At 51.5% G+C, this 21,298-nt stretch overlaps 1 protein-coding gene and 1 pseudogene across 2 annotated transcripts in view; one reads left to right on the forward strand and one right to left on the reverse strand.

The window, feature by feature from the left end:
* The window catches only part of Kndc1 (kinase non-catalytic C-lobe domain containing 1), a 50,140-nt gene extending 40,625 nt beyond the window's left edge, over window positions 1–9,515 (reverse strand). For both annotated transcript variants that reach the window (XM_074078019.1, XM_020170435.2), the window contains exons 1-3: window positions 9,147–9,515; window positions 1,534–1,732; window positions 789–847 (exon numbers count right to left, since the gene is read on the reverse strand). In XM_074078019.1, coding sequence (XP_073934120.1) covers window positions 789–847; window positions 1,534–1,732; window positions 9,147–9,248 — 360 coding nt within the window. In that variant the 5' untranslated portion in view covers window positions 9,249–9,515. The remainder of the gene's footprint in view (window positions 1–788; window positions 848–1,533; window positions 1,733–9,146) is intronic.
* An 8,770-nt stretch (window positions 9,516–18,285) lies between these two features.
* LOC141425288 (small nucleolar RNA SNORA70) lies at window positions 18,286–18,413 on the forward strand (annotated as a pseudogene).
* Window positions 18,414–21,298: the final 2,885 nt, after the last annotated feature.

Consider the following 21,298-nt stretch of genomic DNA (forward strand, 5'->3'; position numbering starts at 1 on the left):
TGCGGAACACAGCCAAGCAACAGTGGCTCACACCTGTAATCTTAGCTACTTAGGAGGCTGAGATCAGGAAGATCCTGATTCGAGGCCAGCCTGAGCAAACAGTTCATGAGACCCCCATCTCCAAAATAACCAGAGTAAAATGGACTGGAGGTGTGGCTCAAGTGGTAGAGCACCTGATGTGCAAGTGCAAAGTCCTGAGTTCAAACCTCAGTCCTGCAAAAAAATGCAGAACATGCTAACAGTGGAAGAAATAGTAATGGTGTGACTATTAAAACTGAGAATCAGACTCCGGGTGTCGTGGTGCAGGCTTGCAGCCCCCCTGCTTGGGAGGCTGTGGCAGAAGGATCACAAGACTGGATCCAGGAGTTTGAGGCCAACCTGGGCAACACAGAGAGACTGCCTCACACAAAACAAAACAGAACTGAGACTCTTTTCCGTGAGAGGACACCTGCGGGCAGCTTCCCGAGGCAGACAGGTCAGGGCCCTTCCTAACAGTGCTGACACACAATTTTGCCTGTTCCCCGTTACTCTCTCCTGGGTCAACAGTGGAGCTTCAGGGGCCATGTGATGTGGTATCATAGCAGGCTGAATGGAATTACAGTCATGACAGACATGTCCAAGGGCACTGCTCTCCAGCACCACACTGTCCCTTCAGCTGCCACTGAGGAAAAGGTGGGGGCCCCCAAGGCAGCCCCTGCTGCAGCCCAGTGTACCCAGAGGTCACCATAACCCCAAAGGTGCAGGTGAGGAAGGAGAGGCTTTGTGAATCACCCACTGTCAGTACTTACCTCAAAGGTGTTCCCAGTCAGGTCGAACTCCGGGGGGACAAAGGCGCCCTCAGGGTCATCTTGGGGAAGAAAAGAGGTGCTCTGATCTCACCCACAAAGCAAAGCATGGTGAACAGAGAAAACTGCTGACCAGAACTCAGACCCTGGGAGCCTCCTTGAAGGACCAAGGAATGACTTAGGTCTCTGTCCCCTCTGTCCCCTCCCCTCAGGCCTGGCATCCCTGAGGTCAGTTTTAGTACCTGAGGCAACAGTGCTGAAGAAAAGATACCCACTCCTAACCTTAAACATGGAAATGGGTTTCAAAGTGGAAAGAGAAAAGGATTTTGTCTGAATTCCTGAAGAAGGAGCATGGAAACTCCAGTGTGGGAAAATCAGGTTCTCCCTGGAGCTGGCTGTGCAAGGGAGTGGCCAGGTGGCTCTCACCTTCAGGTCCCCTGCGTCCACTCCCTGCAAACCAGGAGGACCTGCCTAGGGAAGACAGGAGCCTTGGCCTCCCCTAAAGAGAAAGGCCTGGGTAGGAATCAACGTGGACAGGTCAGAGTGGACGGAGCCCCTCCCTTGTCATCTGAAGGCGTGTGTGGCAGCCCGGGCACTGTGAGGCCACCAGGCCACCCAAGCTCAATGTCCAACCCGCCTCTCGGGCTAAGGATCCCATCAGGAAACCCAGGCCTGTGTCCTCGGCTGCCTGTGCTCATGGTCACCATGATGCGTGCTGCCCTCCGCCACGCCGCCCTCTGGGCCTCACCACTGAGCTGCTCCATGAAGCAGACGTTCCCACTGGTGTTGAAAGCCAGGGTGTCCGGTGTGATGCACAGGGTCTGGAAGATGGCGGCATGGGCAACGCTTTGCATGGACAGACTGCACTCCAGGCACACGGCCCAGGCCTCCTGCTCGCTGAGGCCTCTGTCCCGCAGGGATAAGATGTCAGCCAGTGACACGTTCTCCTGCCAAGACATGCCTTGGTGTGAGTCCATGGAGGGGCCACCCCAGGCCGGGCCCTGTGCCCAACGCTGAGTTGTCTGATTCTCAGACAACTCCAGGCAGTGTTTCGCTTTGTGGGTCAGGAAAAGGGTTTTAGGCCTGGTCTTTTCTAGGCAAAGAGTCAGAGCCACAGGGCATTTGGTGACAACACCAGGATGCTGCCTGGAGCAGGCATTGACCCATGCAGCTCAGGAGTGGGGCCTTCCTTCCGGAAGGATGGATGGAGACCTAGCACTTGTGTCCCTGGTCACCTGCTCAGGGACATCCCCAACCCTGCAGGCTCACAGCTCAGTCAGCAGTGGAGGTTGTGAACACATAAGCCAGCTATGGTGACCTGTGGGGGTAGAGGCCAGGCCCGAAGAAAGTGCGCCTGTGCCCAGGAGGCCCCCAGCAGGGCTGATGTAGATTGATCCTATGACACAAGCACATGTGTGTGACACGCTGTGCTGCTGCCCAGATACTAACTGCATGCATTTCAGGAGGAGGACATGTCACGTGCTTCCTTCTGCACAGCCTGACTGCCCAGGTCTCCCCCAGGCTGGGTGCACCGCTCAGTTCCAAGTGGGCTCCACAGCTCTGCGAGAGATCAGCTGTGATCAGGATGATGGATGCCAACACCTACTCTCTACTCTCACACATGTACACGCTGGAACACCAATGCACAGGCATCATGTGATGGTTTGAATATGAAACATCCCCACAGGCTCATGTGTTGAGGACTTGGTCCCCAGCTGGTGGCACCATTCTGGGAGGTGCTGGAAAGTTTAGAGGTGGGTTTAGCTGGAGGAAGTAGGTCACTGGGGGTGCATTTGAAAGGTGTCTTGTCTCTGGCCCCTTCTTGTCACTCTGATTCCTGGCTGCTATGAGGAAGCAGCTCTGCTCTACCATGTCCTTTGGCTATCATGCGCTGCCTCACTGTAGCCAGAAATAAATCCTTCTTTCCTCCCTCCCTCCCTCCCTTGCTTCCTTCCTTCTCCTCCTCCTCTTCCTCCTGTCCTGGGGATTGAACTCAGGGCCTTGTGCTTGCTAGCAAGCACTCCACCACTTGAGCTACATCCTCAGCCCTTTTGCTTTTGGTTTTCCAGGTAGGCTCTTGCTCTACAGAAACACACAGGTGCTCCTTGAACCATGATCCCCCTACCTCTGCCTCCTGGGTAGCTGGGATTGCAGGCGTGTACCAATACTCCTGGCCCTCCTTCTTCCTTTTAAATTGTTTCTCTCAGGTATTTGTCATAGCAATGAAAAATCTAACATACGCACACACTTCCAGTATGCTGACACATTTTCACAACCACCCACACAGCACCAAGAGCAAACATTCTCGTATACAAGCACACGCCACACTTTCACTTGCACAACCAGGTACTCATATACCCACATCCTTACTCACAACCCTCTCACACACAGTTCTCCATCAGTCACACTCGCACACACGCACCTCTCACACACAGAACACGCACACACTTGCACACACATGCCTCCACTCACTCGCACTTAGTAGCACTCTTACACACCAGTGCACAGTGTGGCACTCAAGCACAGATGCAGCTGCTCACACACATACACAGACTCAGTTTCACACACATCAGATACCCTGGACTTCCAGGTCCTCTCCTGGCCTGCAGTTCTGAGCCGTGTTCTGCCTGCGTAGGGAGTGGGTGGGAGGTTCTTTGGGAGACAGGCTGGAGCTGGGGTGGAGCCAAGGAGGGGTGGGGAGGGTGAGTGGGGCAGAGCCCCCCTCAGCTTCTCCTCCATCTTTGACTGCAGTCCCTTCAAGGACATGGGCCACTCTTCATGTGCAGCCAGGTCCTTAAAAGTGTCTGCCTGTGACAGGACCATCGGTGAGGGGATAGAGGGTGGAAACCAACCAAACAGGCAGACAAACTTGGGGAGCAAGATCCCATAAAGACTTGGGGGCCTGGGTCTGCCCTGCCCATGAGACCTGGTGTTTCCACTTACCCATTGCTCCCTCAGAGCCCAGGGAGGGGCTTGGTGAGGTCACTTCCCAGGCCTTCAGCTGTGGCGAACCTCGCTCTGTGTTCCTAGCTCCCTGACTGGTAAAAGGTCTTCCTAACTCCTCAGGACTCTGGGAGCTCAACGTCTCAGTGATGCCCAGGGGACCTGGCTAAGAGGCACCCCCACACACACACCTCCCACACCTGCACACACATGCACAGTGCAATGCACACATATGTACATGTGCACGAGGCATACAAGAGCACTCACTAAGTGAGGTAATAAACAACACTGCAGATCCTATGGGTCTATGCCGTGTAGGAGACATCCCAGCCCACGAAGTGAGTTTAAGCCAGTCCTACCCCATAGCAGGGCCTGCCGACACCCTGCTGGCTGCTGCTTATACTGGCCAGCAGGTCAGCCTGCTCACAGCCGGTGACAGGATGTACCGCCAAGAGAAGGCAGCCTCGTCAGCATGCCGCACCACCCTGGCACTACCGCCTCTCAGACCCAATGGGAAGATGCCCCCAAGAGCTGGGAGCCCTGGCCAGTCCTCAGCACAGCCTCCAGTCCCTATCTGTGATGGGAGCATCAGAATGTAGGAAAGCAGACACCCTGGGTGTTCTCTGCGTGACTCGGGCAAATGCCAGGGGCCCTGAGTCATTGCTTCCAGACGGCACCCTCTAGTGACAGGATCACTCCAGTCCTCCTACACCTGCTGTCCCCAGGTGGGATCCAGCTCTCACCGGGCTTCAGACTCTGCTGGTCTCCCTCGCTGAGCACTGAGGGACCCTGACCCTGAGCTCTGGGCCCTGGGGTCACTTGTCTCTGAGACCTACAGCCTCCCCTGGTATCTCCTCCCTGCTCTTGCCGAGGCCGGAGGAAGGACTGTCCTTTGCTTAAATCCATGCAGCTGGACTAGGGAAGGCTGGATTGTGGGACGAACCTTGGCTAAGAGGCCAGGGACAAGGATGAGAGACCGGGAGGGACACAGGCAGCACTCACCAGCCGCTCAGCCTCAGTCCATGACCCCCCCAAATTCCAGCAGATACATCATGGCCTCCCCTGTGGACAGGAGCCCACCCTTCATGTCTTCTTCACTCACTGACACAAGAGGCTGTGGGGGACCGTGCCACGTGGGTCCACTTCCAAGTGAAATAGGTTGAGCCTGGCTGAGGGCTGCTGGGGTGGGCTGCACAAGGCTGCATGGGCCGAGGCAGACATTTCAGAGGGAAGAGATGTGCTGTGAATGGTAAAGCTGGCCTCAGCGGGAGCCAAGGGGGCTCCACATGCCCAGCGGGCATCCTGACCCCTACGCTGTAACACCTCTGACTCCTGCCAGCATGGTCTGACCTCCAGTCAGCCTCTGTGGCCCCATTTGCCAGGTGTAGGCTCAGTGGAAGAGAGGGTCCTTTGCAACCTAGCCTGCCTCTCACCTGTCCCCAGCAGGGTACTGCTCAAGGGTTATGGAGTATGCCAAGGGTGGACACCACCCTAGCCACGCTCCCTTCAGGGCAGGAAAGAGCCACTCTGCAGGAAGGGGAGTGGATGAGACATTAGGGACTCCAGGCAGGGAGCACTTCAGTTCGCCCCAGTCCCAGAGTGTGGACCCTTTATCTGGTCACTGTAGAGTGCCCTGTTTATGGGCTTCTGTGCATTGAAGAGTCCCCCTTCTTCCCTACCCCAAGAGACTTGGAGATGGGTTACACTGGTCTAGGAGGTCATTGTGCATATTTCAAACACTCTTCTTATAGCCAATTAACTTTTCAGCCATGGAATATTCTAACAGAAACTGCCAAAAAACTGAAATCACTGCTGACACTATTTGCTGGCAATCCTTGGCTCTCTGAGCTACCAAAGCCTAAGGGAAGTTGTGCATAGTGCTCTATAAGCTGTGCCTGTCCCGAGGTGCCCACCCTATCAGCTCATGGCTGTCCCCCTCCTCGAAGCCCTCTGTAGATCTTAGCCCAATTTGGTTTGGGTCGTCTGGACCCAAGAGGGCACACTGGGGAAAAACTCCTTCTTCATAGGGTCCCCCACCATGACTGTGGGCTCCATCCACCTTCAGTCCCCAAGCTCAGTCCAGCACCTGCCTCAGGAGGCTTTTGTTGGGCTTGGGGAAGGTAAGAAGGCTCTTTGGACAGGAAACACCCTACTGGTACCCAAATGTGCCATCTTTATCATCTTTATCTCCAGCCTGCCCTGGTTTGCCTTTTGACAAGCATTGCTGGTCCTCAACCACAGCTGCCTGGCCTGTGCTGCCTCTTTTACAGCTGTGGTCCTGCCCAGATCCAGTCTCACTGTTCAGCCTCTGATAACACATCCCTTGTCCACAGCAGCTACAATTCCATGCAAATCCAGGGATGGACATTTATTCCAGGAAGCCTGACTTGCTCGGTGTCTGGGAAGAATGTCTCTACTGTGTACCCAGGGTCCTCTGCCTATACTGACCCAGGTGGTCAGGGACCTACAACCTCTAGGACCTAGCCAGGCCATGCTGGTCCCTTCACTACCAGCCAAATGTGTTCTCATTCACACGTGGTCTGCCCATGTGCCACGTCTGTCCAGAGTGATATTGCTGGGACACGGGTGCTGGTCTCTGCTTCACAGCAAATGCCAAGCTGTTTTCCAGCAGGCTGTTTCCACTCCCACGGCAGCAGGAAGTGCTGCTGAGGCTATGGGGCTTGCCCACACACCCTGCCCAGCCCCTCTGTTCTGGCCAACTTGGCCTGGGTGGAAAGCCATGCACTAAGGGCCTGTTCTGCACTGTCCGGATTACAGTAAGGTCCAAGAGCCTCATGTGCCCATCCCCATTTGGATTTTTCTCTGGGTCATAACAGGTAGAGAGATATTCTAGGGGCTCCCAGGGCGGGTCCTGTTAGGGTTCGTTTCTTTCCTCCCTCCTTCCCTCCCGTCCACCCTTCCTGCCTTCCACCCTTCCTTCCTCTGTCCCTCCCGCCCACCTTCCCACCTTTCCTTCCCACCCACCCTTCCTTCCCTCCTACCCACCTTTCCTTCCTTCCATCTTTCCTTCCTTCCTTCCCACCTTTCTTTCCCATCCTTCCTTCCTTCCTTTCTTCTTTCCTTCCTTCCCATCCACCCACCCTTCCTTCCTTCTTTCCTTCCTTCCTTCCCACCTTTCTTTCCCATCCTTCCTTCCTTCCTTTCTTCTTTCCTTCCTTCCCACCTTTCCTTCCCACCCACCTACCCTTCCTTTCTTCCTTCCCACCCTTCCTTCCTTCCTTCCCTCCTACCCACCTTTCCTTCCTTCCATCTTTCCTTCCTTCCTTCCTTCCTTCCTTTCTTCTTTCCTTCCTTCCCACCCACCTACCCTTCCTTCCTTCCTTCCCACCCTTCCTTCTTTCCTTCCTTCCTACCTTTCCTTCCCACCCACCCTTCCTTCCTCCCTTCCCACCTTTCCTTCCCACCCTCCCTTCCCACCCTTCCTTCCTTCCCGTGCTTCCTTCCTTCCTTCCTTCCTTCTTTCCCTCCTTCCTTCCCTACTTCCCTCCTTCCTTCCCTCCTTCCCTTCCCTCCCTCCCTCCCTTCCTCCCTTCCACCCTTCCTCTCTCCCTCCCTCCCTCCCTTCGATAGTCTTGCTATGTAGCTCAGGCTGGCCTTGAGCTCATGACCTTCCTGCCTCAGCCTCCTGAATGCTAGAATTCTACCACCAGGCTTTAGAGATCCATTTTGACCTTACTGGAGTGAATTCTATGTCCTATGTGGGTCTGTATCCACCTTGCTTGCTTGGGAGCTGCCATGGCCTGGGCCATGCTGACCTTCCCTGGGGGTCCTCCAGGGCTGCCCTGTGGGGTGATGCTGCAACCTCACTCTCACTTGCCTTGCCTTATGCTGGATGGCTTGAGGATGCAGCCCGTGACCCTGATGTATGTAGATTTAAAATCCTTCGACCCAAACTGAGCTGACTGTATGCAGGGAACATAAAATTACAACCCCAGGTGTGTACAGACACAGGACACTATTGGCCCCGTTGGGCCCTGGGGACCTCCTTCTGTTTACAAGAGCAAAGGCAGTGCCCCCTCCCCAGAAGAAGGACCCACTTGAATGGGGGTATTCAAGTTCACCTAGAGGCCTCAGCATGGTCATGGTTCAGAGACCCCCAACCCCTGTATTCAGGGTGGGAGCCGTCCTAAGCCAGAGGGACACTGGGCATGGTGGACAGACTGTACTCTGGGTGTGAGGCTTGGGGTCACACTGTGGACTGTGCTCTGTCCATGTGGCACCAGCTGCTGGCCTGGGGTGTGCAAGGAGGCCCTCGAAGCTTGGTGTCTGATACACAAAGGTGCCGTGTGCAGAGGTTCTCAGATCTGTTTCCAATGGTGATCAGGAGATGAAGCTTCTCACAGCACACTGAAGTGCATCCTGTCCTCTGGGAGTTTCTGAGGGCTGTGTGCCATGGGCACCCTTTCTCTTCCATCAAAGCCAGGGAACTATCCAAAGGTTTATTTATTCCTTGGTCTCTCCTCTCTGCAGCCTTCAATTGCACCAAATCCAGGCCAACTCAGGGTGGGGGCAGAGTCAACCCCTGCATTGCCTCAGAGGCCCCCAAGGGGCCAGGCAGCAGCACTGGACTCCTTGTCCCTCAGAGCCCTCTCCTTCAGGGAAGGGGGTGTGTGTAGCAGAGGGTCAGGCCCTGAAGACAACACCTCTGGGCCTCTGCTCCAGAAGGGTTCTGGCAGAGTTTCACTCACCAGTTGGCCAAGCCCACCCTAAAGGGCTCATAGAGGGTCTTCAGCACTGCAGTGTCCCCAACAGACTGCAGGATGCTGGATTCCTCCAAGGGACATAGGAGTTTGGCTTCGAAGCCTCTCCCCAAAGACCCCATATTCTTGGGAGAGGACAAGGTGTCCTTTGGAGCTGCTTCTTATACTTGTCACAGTCATCGACTACATGCACTTGATCCCAACCCAGAGCCAGTGGGTCCAAGTGGGGCCCAGCTTCTATGTCCATGAGGGGCTCTGTGGGCACCTGGCTAACTGTACCAGAAGACCCATGGGGTGGAGACACAGGCACAGCCACCTTTGAGGAAAGGCTCAAAGGCCTGAGAGAGCTCCAGGCTCAGCTCCAGAGCAAGAAGTGTCCTCAGCCCTGGGGACCTTTCCCATAGCTCTTGAAGCTGCTGGACTGGGGGAGGTAACAGCACCCTCACTACCCCTGGGGAACTGGACCACCACTGGGCTACCCAATAGTCAGGAACCCACCGACTCAGGGCGGAACTTCTGCAGTGACAGCCCTTGCTGCTGTCCCATGAGGCATTCCATGATGGGGGTGGGGGTAGGGACTGAAGACAGGGACCCCCTGCAGCTACCACCTACTCAAGCCTGAGCAGGGTCTATGGGACCGGAGGCTGCTCAGGTCTCCTGGGAAGGGCAGGTGGGGTCTCCATGGGCGGGGGCTCACCTCGTCCTCTGGCAGGGTGGGGAGCGGCTCGAAGTCGTAGAAGTCCAGGTCCTTGCCGTCCTCCTCGTAGAAGCCCGCGGTGGGGGCGTCCATGGCCTGCATCCTGCGCGCTCGGCCGGGGCCTGCGCGGCGGCCTGGGACTCCGGCCACGGTCCGCGTCCCCGTCACGGGTCTCCTCCTTGCCCGTCCCCTCCCTGGAGGATCCCCAACCCGGCTGGCCACCGCCTCTGCGCTCTCCCGGGCCGCACTGGGCACCACTGGCTACGCGCGCCTGGCCGCCATGGCAACGCGCCCGCCGCCTGCCGCAGTGTCGCCGAGCGGCGGCGCGGGGGACGCCTGGGGCGGGGCCAGGGGTGGCGCCCCGAGAGCCGTGGTCACTGGCGGGCCGGCGGGACGCCTGGGGGCTCCGCGGGCGTCCTCGGCAACGTCGGCCTCCGTGGTGCACCCGGCGGCCGGCCTGCGCTGCCGGCGACCGTTCGGGGCGGAGCCACTTTGGTTTGCGCCCACCTGGGCGCACGGAGGGGTGAGGGGCCGAGCCCACCCAGACAGCACAGGTGACTTCGCGAGGTTCCTGTTCTGACCCTTGCCTCTGGGCAGTCCCTGCAGGTGGCCCCTGCAGGGGAGGTTGAGGTCAGGGGTGGGCTGTGCCCCATACTGGGGCCTGTAGTGGGCAGAGAGCCAGGGACTTAACAAGGGGCCAGATTGCCCCTCTTAAGTGTGACAAAGGGCTGGCCTGGACTCCTTCCTCGGGAGAGTGGATGGTATTCTCACTAGTCTGCCTGGGTCCCCCCAGGCCTTAGAGAGTGGAACTGTGGGTTAGAGCACCCACCAGAGAGAGGACACTGCAGGATCAACCTTGGCTCCTCTGTCCCCAGAGCCTAGCCTGGCCAGGCACACAGTAGGTACTTAATATGTCATCCTTGATGGAAGGAGCAGGTCCCGCAAAGTTCAAGGGTGCAGTGTGAGCCCCCCAGTCCTGCCTGGCAGATGTAGGATTGCTCGGGACCATGGAGAAATTGGGGCCAGGGGTCCTAAGTTGGGAGGCTGAGGCAGGAGCACCTCTTGAGCCCAGGGGTCCAAGAGCGGTTTCGGCAACCCAGTGAGACTTTGTTTTAAAAAAATAAAACAAAAAAACCTAATTCTAGGGTCATTCAGGTCAACAAACAAAAAATTGTGTGCAGGCTCCCATCTATGAGTATTTAGGAGCTCAGAGCAGCAGCCGGGGTATGGGAGTGAGGGTGCAGGAGGTGGAGTTGGAGAGAAGACATCTCACAGGTGCGTGGGCAGCCGGCCGTCCCTGCTCACTCTCTGACACCACACAGGGTCTGTAGCAGCCCCAGCTGGTCCAAAAGGAGGGCATATGTGGCAGGCAGACTTTCCTCTAGCCCTAGGGCTTGAGCTGAGCCATGGCCTCAGCCCCTGCTGCAGGGCTAGGGAGCTGCCACCTTTCTATGTCCAGGCCTGGGTGTAGTTGTGCCAATGTTCACAGTCCCCAGCCTTCACTCCCTCCAGGGATCCAGGGCAGATGTGACCACAGGGGAAGTCTCCCAGCATGGCAATGGCAGAGGTAGGACTTGGACAGGTGGCCTCACAGTTGCCCCCGCATGCCGGGTTTGAGGAGAAGACTTGGACGTTGACTGGGAAGGGAGCAATCATGTTGACATGCTCCTGGGTGTAATGACACACCATCCGCTTCAGGACAAAACTGCATCCAACGTGGATGAAGTGCAAACACATAGGCTGTCAGTTGCAGCCGCCAAAAAACCACTCCTGCAAAGGCCCTCTGCACTGACGTTTCACCCCTGCTGGGCTTCCTGGCCCAGGGCTGCTTCTCCCTCCCCTCCCCTCTCCTGAGGCCCGAGGGGCCTGGACGCTTTCTCTTGAAATCTGTACCCAGGTAGTTGCCAGCCCACATCACATTTGAGACTGTTAGGATTTGTCTTCTCTTTCTGACCCCATCTCTGCACCAGATGAGGGAGGGCTTGCTCTGTCTTGAGACTTGCAGTTGACACTCAAGTTTGCTCATGGAGGCAGGTGGAACAGGGGCCTCAAAGTCTTGGCTCTCATTTTTCCAAAAATAATTTTGACAAGCTGTCAAACCACTTGTACATTTTGAAACCGATATTTAATTTTTTTTAAAAAAATTAAAAATGTAAATAATTGCAAAGAATGTAATTTCTGGTGTGATATAAATATTGAAATTTGGAAATAAAGCTGTTAGTCATTCTTGTAAATGTATTCAAGAAGCTGAATACCAAAGTGGCTTTGATAGTCACTGTCGACAATTAAAAAAATCCAGGAATCCAGTGGCTGTTCACTAAGTCAGAAATCTCATCTTTCCTTAGGCTCCTTACAGACAGACTTCAACTTTTGTCCAGAACTTTTCCCCATTGTGAAGATTTTACTCCTGTAAGTTTCTGTTGACCGGTCATTATACTTTGTGAAAAAAATACATGTGTAAGTTTTAACAAATTGAATATTTAATAAAAAGAAATTCAACTTTTTTTTTTTTTTTTTTTGGTTCCTGGTGACCATCAGGCTAGTCTCACAGGATGGAAGTAAATGATGAAGTAAGTGACTATTTCTGAGCGGTGTGAGCAGACACAAGGAGGGTGGACACTAGCCAGCTTCTGTGTGCATCCTGCACCTGTGGCTGTGACTTGTCTTGGTCACTTTATCTCTGTGCATACTAAGTGGTCCCTGACCTGCTGGGATCTCCCAATAGGCGGTCCTGGGGACAGTTGGAGAGTAGGTGGACCCCCTACCCATTCCCAGGGCTGCAAGCTGCTCCCCACAGCCACCTTCCTGGAAAATTTGGCTAATTCCTTGCTGCATTGTCTGGGCACCAGCTCCCAGTGCCCAGGAAAGTCCTGTTGATCTGCTGGAAGCTGCCATGGAGCTTACCATCTCCTCCAACTTGCACCCACACAAATGTGCAACTGAGTCACAGACCGAGACTTGGGGTGTGAGGGCCCCCATGAGGTTTGTCTTCTCCACACCCCCACTGAGGCTGCAGGCTGGCCCATCCATCTCTCTTGTCATCCCTGGTGGAAGGCAATGTGTCTATTGTTGCTGAATTGCATTCAATTATATAGACACACTGCAATTTATTTCTCTTTGTACCGTTGATGGATTTGGGTGGCTTCTAGATTTGAGGCGGTATGAATAAAGACAGTAGGGACATCTTTTGCTGAAGTTTCTCATTGTATAAGACTTTGTTGGGTCTGTATTTGTGAGTGGAGTTTCTTGGGTCATCACTGCTCATGAGTTAAATTTCATAGTTTTCCCCACAGGAGTGTTCAATGGGCTGGTCACTACTTACTGGAAAGAGTCCTCTGCCTGCAGTTTTCTCATTTTGGTTTTTGTTGAATCAGGTGTGCAACTGTGTGTGTCTGTTTCTTCACCCTCGCTGTCCTTTTCCACCGGCCTTTTCATCTTTGCAATAGTACCACCCTGTCCTGACAAAGCACGTCTTCACCTCCTTCCTTTTCCTTTTCCTTCTTGGCCACTCTTAGACATTTATGTTTCCATACACATTTTAGAATCAGCTTGCTGTGTCCTTAGAAATCTAGAATTTGAGCCTGGTACCAGTCATGCCTATAATCCTAGCTACTCAAGAGGCAAAGATCAGGAGGACCACAGTTCAAAGCCAGCCTGGGCAAATAGTTCACCAGACCCTACCTTGAAACAACCCACTACAAAATAGGGCTAGCAGAGTGACTCAAACGGTAGAGCACCTGCCTAACAAGCATGAGGCCCTGAGTTCAAACCCCAGTACCATCCAAAAAAAAAAAAAAAAAAAGAAGAAATCTGGGATTTGATTGGGATTGCACCACGTCTGCGTGTACACAAATCTTCATTTCAGAGTCTTCTAACCCGTGAACAGCACATCTTTCCATGTATTCAGATTCTCTTTGTCTTCTTGATAATGTTCTGTAGGTCTCTGCAAAGGGATCTTGTGCACTTTTCATTGTATTTATCATGAATATTTGATATTTGTGGTGTTAGCATAAATTATATTTTTCTGAAAAAAATGAAGCGTTTGCCTACCATGTGTAAGGAACTGGATTTGATCCCCAGCACCACACACACACACACACACACACACACTTTTTTTTTTAGTGCTGGCCTATTTCTATAGTACAGTAGGTTTCTGTATAATGGCCTTGTATCCAGCTTACTTTACGATTATTACTTCTTCTTTTCTGTTTTTTGGTGGTACTGAGGTTTGAACTCAGAGCCTCACACTTGCTAGGCAGGCACTACCACTTGAGCCACTCCGCCAGCCATTTTTGGTATGGCATATTTTTGAGATAGGGTCTCGCTAACTATTTGCCCAGGCTGGCCTTGAACTGTGATCCTCCTGATCTCTGCCTCCCAAGGAGCTAGGATTACAGGAGAGAGCCACTGGGGGCATCAGCTCACATTTATTACTTTTACTCTGTAGATTGCTTTGTATTTCCTACGTAAGGAAATCATGCTTAATCATATCACCTGACATAATGACAGTTTTACACCTTCTCTTCTAATCCTTGTTGGGGTTCTCTCTTCCTCTTTCTTTACTGCTTCTGCCAACACCCGCTGTGCAATAGTTGGATAGAAGTGGTGACAACAGTCTTCTTTGCTGAGTCCCCAAAGTGAGAGGGGGCAGCTTTCTGTGTCACCATTGAGTGTCACTTTGCTGTGGGGTCTGATAGATTAAGTTTCCTTCTACTGCTGATTTGCCAAGTATTCTTTTTAAAATCACAAAGAGATTCTGAACTTTGTGAAGTGTGTTTTCAGCATCTGTTAAGATATGATACTTTTTTTTTCTCCTTTGTTCTGTCGATGTGTTAGGTTACATTGACAAATATATAATGATAAACTAATTTTGTGTGTCTGGAACAAATCCACATGGTTAGGATGTATTGTCTTTCCCAATATTGCTGGGCTGGGCTGAGTAATATTTTGTAAAGATTTTTGCATCTGTTTTTACTGACTAGAATTATTTAATGCCCTTGTCTGCTTTAAGTATCAAGGTTATGTTTATTCACAGATAATTGGATGTGTTTCTTCTTTTTCTGTTCTCTGGAACAGATCTTATAAACCTCATATCATTTCCATTTTAAATGTTTGGAAGAATTCTCTGTGAAGCCATGAGGCCATCTGGACTAAGACACTTTTTTTTTTTTTTTTGGTGGTACTGGGGTTTGAACTCAGGGCCTCACCTGAGCCACTTCACCAGCCCTGTTTTGTATTGAGTATTTTCAAGATAGGGTCTTGAGAACTATTTGTCTGGGGCTGACTTTGAACTGTGATCCTTCTGACCTCTGCCTCCTGAGTAGCTGGGATTACAGGCGTGAGCCACCAGCACCTGGTGACATGTTCTTTTTTAATGAGAAAGTTTCAAATTACCGATTCGATTCTTTAATAGTTAGACAACTTTTAAGCTGCATCTGTATTTTCTTAAGTCAGTTTTGTTGTGTCCTTTCCTAGGAATTTGTCTGTTTCACCTAATATCTCATCTTATTGTCATGTGGTTGCCTATATCACACATTTTCCCTTTATCTTTCCCATCTGTGGGATCTGTAGTAATAACTGCTTTTAATTCTTACATTTGTGACTTGTGCCTTTCTTTTTGTCTCAACCAGATTTGCTAGGGGTATATTTATTTTTTATTAATCTTTAAAAAGAATATATAATTTTTGTTAATTTCTGCTCTTTTCTTTATAATTTCATTCCTTCTAAGTTTGGTTAACTTATTACTACTTTTTTCTAAATTCTTGACTAGATATGTAACTCACTGATTTTCAGTCTCTTCCTCCCTCCTTCCCTACTCTCCTTCCTTCTTTTCTTTTTCTTTATCGCTATAAATGTTCTCTAAGCATAGTTTTAGATCGACAAGGTTTGTCCTGTTATGGAGGTCAATTTCCAAACAATATCTCCTTATCTTAATGTTAATTTATAGCTAAATGCTTTGTATTAAGAGAATGCTTGAGAGTCTGTTGACTGCGTGGAATCAGCTCTGGTTGTGGCAAATGTGCCTTGTGTCCTCTTTAGGCTGTTAATTCCAATTTCCTGCTCCTGTCATTAGAATGTCTATATCCTTCTGCTTTTCGCTGGCTTGTTCTTTTAGTATTAAGAAGGGTTTGTGAACACCACTAGCTGTGATCAGGGTTGGTCAGTTTCTTCTTCTAAGTCTGCCTATCTGGATTTATCTGTCATTTCTCACACATAAAGTTTTCAATTGTCACATTCTCAGATTGAAATTATTCTTCATCTTTATGAAACACACTTCTTTGTGAGTTTGGGCAATACTGCCTGAATTAAAACCTGTAGTACTTGATGTTAGCATAAATAAAACATCTATTTCCTAGGAAAGACTTTATTCACTGTCTTTAACCTTTCTGTGTCATTATATTTAAGTTGTGTTGGATACAAAGATCTAAGTAAAATCTGAAATCACCGTTCTTGTGTTTTGATTGGAGCATCTCCACTCCACTTGTTTATTGTAATTAGAATACTGCACTAAATCGACCATTTGTTAAATGCTTTCTGTTTTACACCTGCTCCATGCAGCTTTCTCTTTTCAGTTTTATATTGTGTTGATTTTGTTTGTAGAATTTCTGGAATCCATGGCTTGTGTTTCTAATCAGCTTGGGAAAGTTATTATCACTATTTCTTTAGATAAAAGTAGTCTTTGAAATCACTTGAGGACTAGGGCTGTTTTATTTCCTCCCAGAGAGGACTTTAGTCTGTTCTCTGGCACTGTTTATATATATATATATATATTTATATAACTGGGGTTTGAACTCAGGGCCTCATGCTTGCTAGGCAGGTCCTCTACCACTTGAGCCACTCTGTCAGCCTTTATGCTAATATATTTTTAAAGTAAATTGCAGACATAATTATAAAAAGTAAATTATACAGTCTATTAGAAAATTTGATAGGTGCTATGCAGAAAAATGAAGCCTCTTAAGGGATAGGGACTGCAAGGCAGGTGTGCATGTGACCGTTGAAGCAGGTGAATAGAGAAAGGCTCACAGAGGCCACATTTGGTCAATTTATAAAAGGGGTGAGGGGAGGGAACCAAGCAAATGCCAGGGGAGGAAAAGCCTGGCAGAGGCACAGCCAGGGGAAGCCCCAGTGGGTGGAGAGAGAGAGCAAGGAGACCCCAGGAGAATGCAGATGTCATTCAGCAGTGATGGAGTCTTGCCCATGTTGGGCACCACATCTGTAGAACAGCGTCTGTGTTCATGTTCTGAGGCTCCCTAACCAACAGCTTAAAACAACAGGAACTGACCTTCCAATGGTTCTGGAGGGCAGGTGTCTGACATTAAGGATCATGTGGCAGGGTTGGTTCTTCCAAAACCTGAGGAGAATCCTTCCTGTGCCTCTTTCCTGGCTTCTGTTGCTTGCCGGCGATCCTCTGCCTTCCTTGGCTCGTACATGCATCATCCCTGCCTCCATTGTCACATGGCTTCTCCCTGTGTCTGTGTCCAAATTTCCTTCTTCCTGTAAGAATACCACCATGCTGGGTTCAGGGCACACTCCCCTCCAATGTCACCTCATTTTGACTTCATCACATCTGCAAAGACTCTATTTCCAGAAAAAGTCCCATTCACAGGTGTCAGGGTGAAGTCTTCAACATATCTTTCCAAAGGGACACCATTCAACCCACTATAGCATCTGTGTGGCTGAGCTTGTTGACATAAAGACCCTGTTGATGCATTCTGGAGGCCATTTGCTGGACCATGAACTCACCTGGAGCTGACAGCATCTGGGCAGAGCCCACCCTATGACTGAGCATGGTGCCTGGCTCTCGGCAGACATCTGCATATTGGACAGAGCCTTCTGGACTCTGAGGTACTGTCCACGTCAAGCTTGCATTGGCCATGCGTGTCTGTCTTTCCACATTACTTCTGTAAAAACTTTAGAAAGAAGCTTCTTGTGTTACTGTCACACGCAGTGCACCCTCACCAGCAGGGAGGGCCTGGTTTGGGGATCGTATGCAGCCCCATTGCTGGTGGTGAGGGCCCAGCAAGTATCCCTGCTTTGTGTAGTTACTAGATAGAGGTGGTCTGTACCTGGCAGCTAGGTAGATCTTCCCATTTAGTTTGGGCCAGTCCATACCACAGGCTCAGGTGTCACTGGGGACCCTGGACCCAGTCATCCCCTGTCTTCCAGTGCCTTGGGTGTGGCACATGCTGGAGCTGCCAGTGCAGCAATTGCAGGTGTGACCATCAAAGTCCTCCTTGTGGGTTTCCTTGTGATTTCACTGGATGTCGTTTGTGAATGATTTCTTCCAAGGGCTTGGGTGGCTCAAGACTCTGATTTTCCAATACTGGGTGGGGTCCAGGCAGGGTGCTGGCCCCCTGTGGCCCAGAAAATGGAAGGAACTTCACATTCAGAGTCAGAGATGTCTGACCTGTGTGTGGGGAGGGCTGGGGACATGGGAAGACAGTCTGACACCCCCTGATCACTCTGGAGTTTATGCTAATGAGGTGACCTAAGCTCCCAGGATGGGGCCAGACACTAGAAAGTCCAGAGATGGAGGACTGGGGCCTTCTGCCCCACTCAGCACCTCATGAGCAAGGTGCCACAGGGTGGCAAAGAGGGTAGGAGCCCCACCCCCATTTCACCCTGCACAGCCCTTCATCTGGGCGCCACTGGTACCTTCATGGCGTTCTTCTGAACAAACAGGGAAACCCAAGAAGGGTTTCCCTGAGTTTTAAGAGCCAACCTGAAAACTAATTGAGCCCAAGGAGGGGGTTTTGTGGCCCCTCCTGGACTTGCCCCTGGCTTCTGAAAGTGGGGCAGACTTGGGGACCGAGCCCTGAACCTGTGCAGTCTGTCTTTCTCAGGTGGACAGTGTCAGAAGAGAAATGAATTAGGAGATGCCCAGCTGTGTTCGCTGAGACCACCTCCGTGTGAGAGCCAAGAGGAAACAGTGTGCTGATTTCTCCTTTATAACAACCTTGAAGGCCATGGGATGTGCAGAGCCTGGCCCAGGGAGGCAGCAGTTACCCTGCGGTCAGGTTGTCTGCTCCATTGTCAGTTGAGACTTTCTTGGCCCTTAGACAAAACCATTGCAAACAAATGCTAATCTTTGAAAACAAAATTCAGAACCCGCTCCATTAAACTGAATTTAAACAAGATACTGCAGCCAATTAAGCCAACTGCACCTCTCCTTGTGGGGTCAGTGTGATGGATGTGCAGCACCCTCCCCGTCGGTTATGGTACAGCGTGTGCCTTCATGGTTTGTCCTCAGGGAGGCTGGAGACAGCTTTCCAGTGAGCATTCATGTCTCTGATCTCATGCTGACCCCACTTGAAGCTAGACAGTATGCAGGCGCCTTTGGGCAGTAGCAGAACAAGGTGACCAGGGCTCATGTTGGTCATCATGTCTATCTGCACCAAGTGCAAAACGAGGAGGATGCAACTGAGGCCTTGCTCAGGCTCAGGGTGAAGTGCCAGTTCCCCAGTCGCTAGCAGAGCAGCATCTCTGATGTGTGTGGGGTCTTTCTAAGTGTGGTGCAGATGAAGTTGAAGATATGGTGGCTGAGAAGCAGCTCATCAAATTATTTCCCCTGAATGAGAGGTGGATCCTGCACTCTCCAGGACTTTCACTGTGCTGCCCCTCCTGAATCACCAGTAAATTCTGATTCCTGCCAATGACAGCAATGACAGTAATAACAACAACAATAAAATAAGCAAGGTAGAAACGGAGCTCCTTGGCTATGCACAGGAAAAGCAAAACTGCATTCACGCTGCAGGTCCCTACAAGTGGAATGCAGAAAGGCCATCGCCATTCCTGGGTGGATGCTTCAACTTTTAAGAAGAAACAGGTTCTCCATTTTGTCCACTTTAGCACCACGAGTTTCTCAGGAGGAGGAAAAGTCCCGACAGTCAGGCACGCTCACCAGCTCATTTCCTCTTTTGCCTCTTTCCTGGCACTGATGGCAAGGAAACAGCAGGAAACCAGGATCTTGGGGCATCTGGGGCTTCAGGTACTTGGGGGACCCTCTGCTGTTTTGGGAGCCCCATGTGCTCTTTGCTTCCTTTGATGTCCTGTGACCTTTTGGTGCCTTCTTTGGCTTTCACAAAGTTGACTTTGACTTTGACTTAGAACCCTCCTCCGGCCGGCTCCTCAGCCTTCTCGGTTGTCCCCTTGGCTGTTGCTGGCCTGACTTGAGTCAACACACACACAGCCCTTGCTCTGAAGAGAATAAGAGCTAGTCTATTATGAGCCAAATATGAGTGACCTTGACCCAGAAATGCGGATTCAGATTCAGGTTGCTCTTAACATCTGTGCTTTGCCATGGAGGGGGTTGTACAAACTTTTACAGTCACAGAACAGAAGAAAGTTGCAAATCTGTGCATTCAGCAAGCACACTAGTGGGGGCCTCAGATGATGGCCATGGCAGAGCAGGGAAATTCTTCCTACAGGTAAGGGTGCTTACAGCACCCTTAGTTTTGTGGTTGGTGGAGGCTACAGGTCTGCTAAGTTCGACAGCACGTTCCAAAAGCTTTACCTATTAGTCACAAAGATGTTAGGTCAGATACACAGGCTGAAAGCAAGTGACTATTAAGGGACTCAGACAGACCAAGAAGATTGTGGTACTTAACTGGCAACTGTCCATCTCTCCACTGTTGTGACGCTTTACTCAGTCGAGATCGGTCTATGGGACCTTAAAGATAGGCACTGCTCTTAAGAGCAACTCAGTTTCACACTTGTGAAAGATTTTCTTTCTTAGCTCAAGTTAAATCCTATCATTTATCCCAATACTCTGAGTAAACCACACCCCTGGCTTGAGTTGAAGATTTCTGACTGCAATTTGGGAGGCATGGGGAGCTGGCTGAGGTCAGGATGGTCAGCTCTGGGGGTCCCATAGAATGTCTGGCCTGGATAGAAGAGGTCCCTGATTCAGCAGAAACCAGGACGCATGGTGGAAAAACCCAGATTTCCCAGCCTGGTTCCTGCTCAGATTCTCTTAGAGCCTGACCTCACCCAACTGACCACGGTCACAAGGAGGAGCCATTTCCCCCTGGGGTCTGGGACTTGTGGGAGCTTTCCTGCTGCAGGAGCTTTCCATGGCAGCCAGCCCCTGGCCAGTCTTGCATCCGCCTGTGGTGGGGTGGTCTGAGTCCTTCTCTGACCCTGTGGTCTTTCTAGGTGCTGACAAGGTCAGTGAGGATGAATTCCTGGGGGAGCTCTAGTCTTGAGCTGTCCTTGGGTACTTGTCCTGACACTTCATCCCTTCTTCCAGGAAGGTCCAGACCGACTCCAGGATAGGCTGTCACCTCTGCAATACATTCCTCCCTCTGTGGCCTGGCCTCTGCCAGCCCCCTCCTCTACCTCCTTGCTCTCCAGAGCTAGAAAGGCCATGTGGCCTCTACCCAGCCTCCCCTAGGTGTGTGTGGGGGGCACACTGTCTACTGTCCTGATGGTGGAAGTTTCTGTGGGGTCTGTCTGTCCTACCCTCTATCCCCTGTGCTCTGTGGGGATGGAGGCCCCAACCCCACAGGGGACAAGCAATGCTGCATCTGAGGATGTGAAGGGTGGGTAGCCCAGTGGTGGAGAGGGCTCAGGACAGCCTCAGTAAACCTGAGCCTGGGTGTTGATTCTGCTTCCCAGGGGACTATTGGTCCAAGAGATGCCAACAGGTCTGTGGCTGCTGCCAGTGTATGAGGGAGCTGAGGCTCTGAGGGCTGACAAGGCCCCTGTTTCTTGCTGGTGTATGTCAGGTCATCTTCTTAGCTCTGACAAGGGATAAGTGACCTGCAAGCTGCTTCATGTGGCTAAAGTGTGATAGATTTGATGTGTGGCTGCACTTGAGGCCATCTCCACCTTCATGAAAATGGACACATCTTCTCCCAGACTCCTTTGCAGCCCAGGTCAGACTTCCCTACCCCTCAGTCTGCCTGGTGGGCAGAGGGTCCCGTGGGGAACAGTGAGCAAGTCAGAGCTGATGCTGCTGGAGGGAGGGGCAGGCACAGGGCTGGGCTGGGGAAGTGAACAAACACAGGTGGCAGCAGTTGTGAGAGGCAGGAGATAGTGGACACTACCCTTGCCTGCCCTTGAGTAGGCTTTGCCTCATCCAGCCCCACCTGCTAGAGATGACCACCACGCCTTTTGCAGCTCCCCTCCCACCCTGCTTTCCTCCCAGCACA

This window comes from Castor canadensis, chromosome 7, assembly GCF_047511655.1.
Source record: "Castor canadensis chromosome 7, mCasCan1.hap1v2, whole genome shotgun sequence".
Classification (NCBI taxonomy): domain Eukaryota; kingdom Metazoa; phylum Chordata; class Mammalia; order Rodentia; family Castoridae; genus Castor; species Castor canadensis.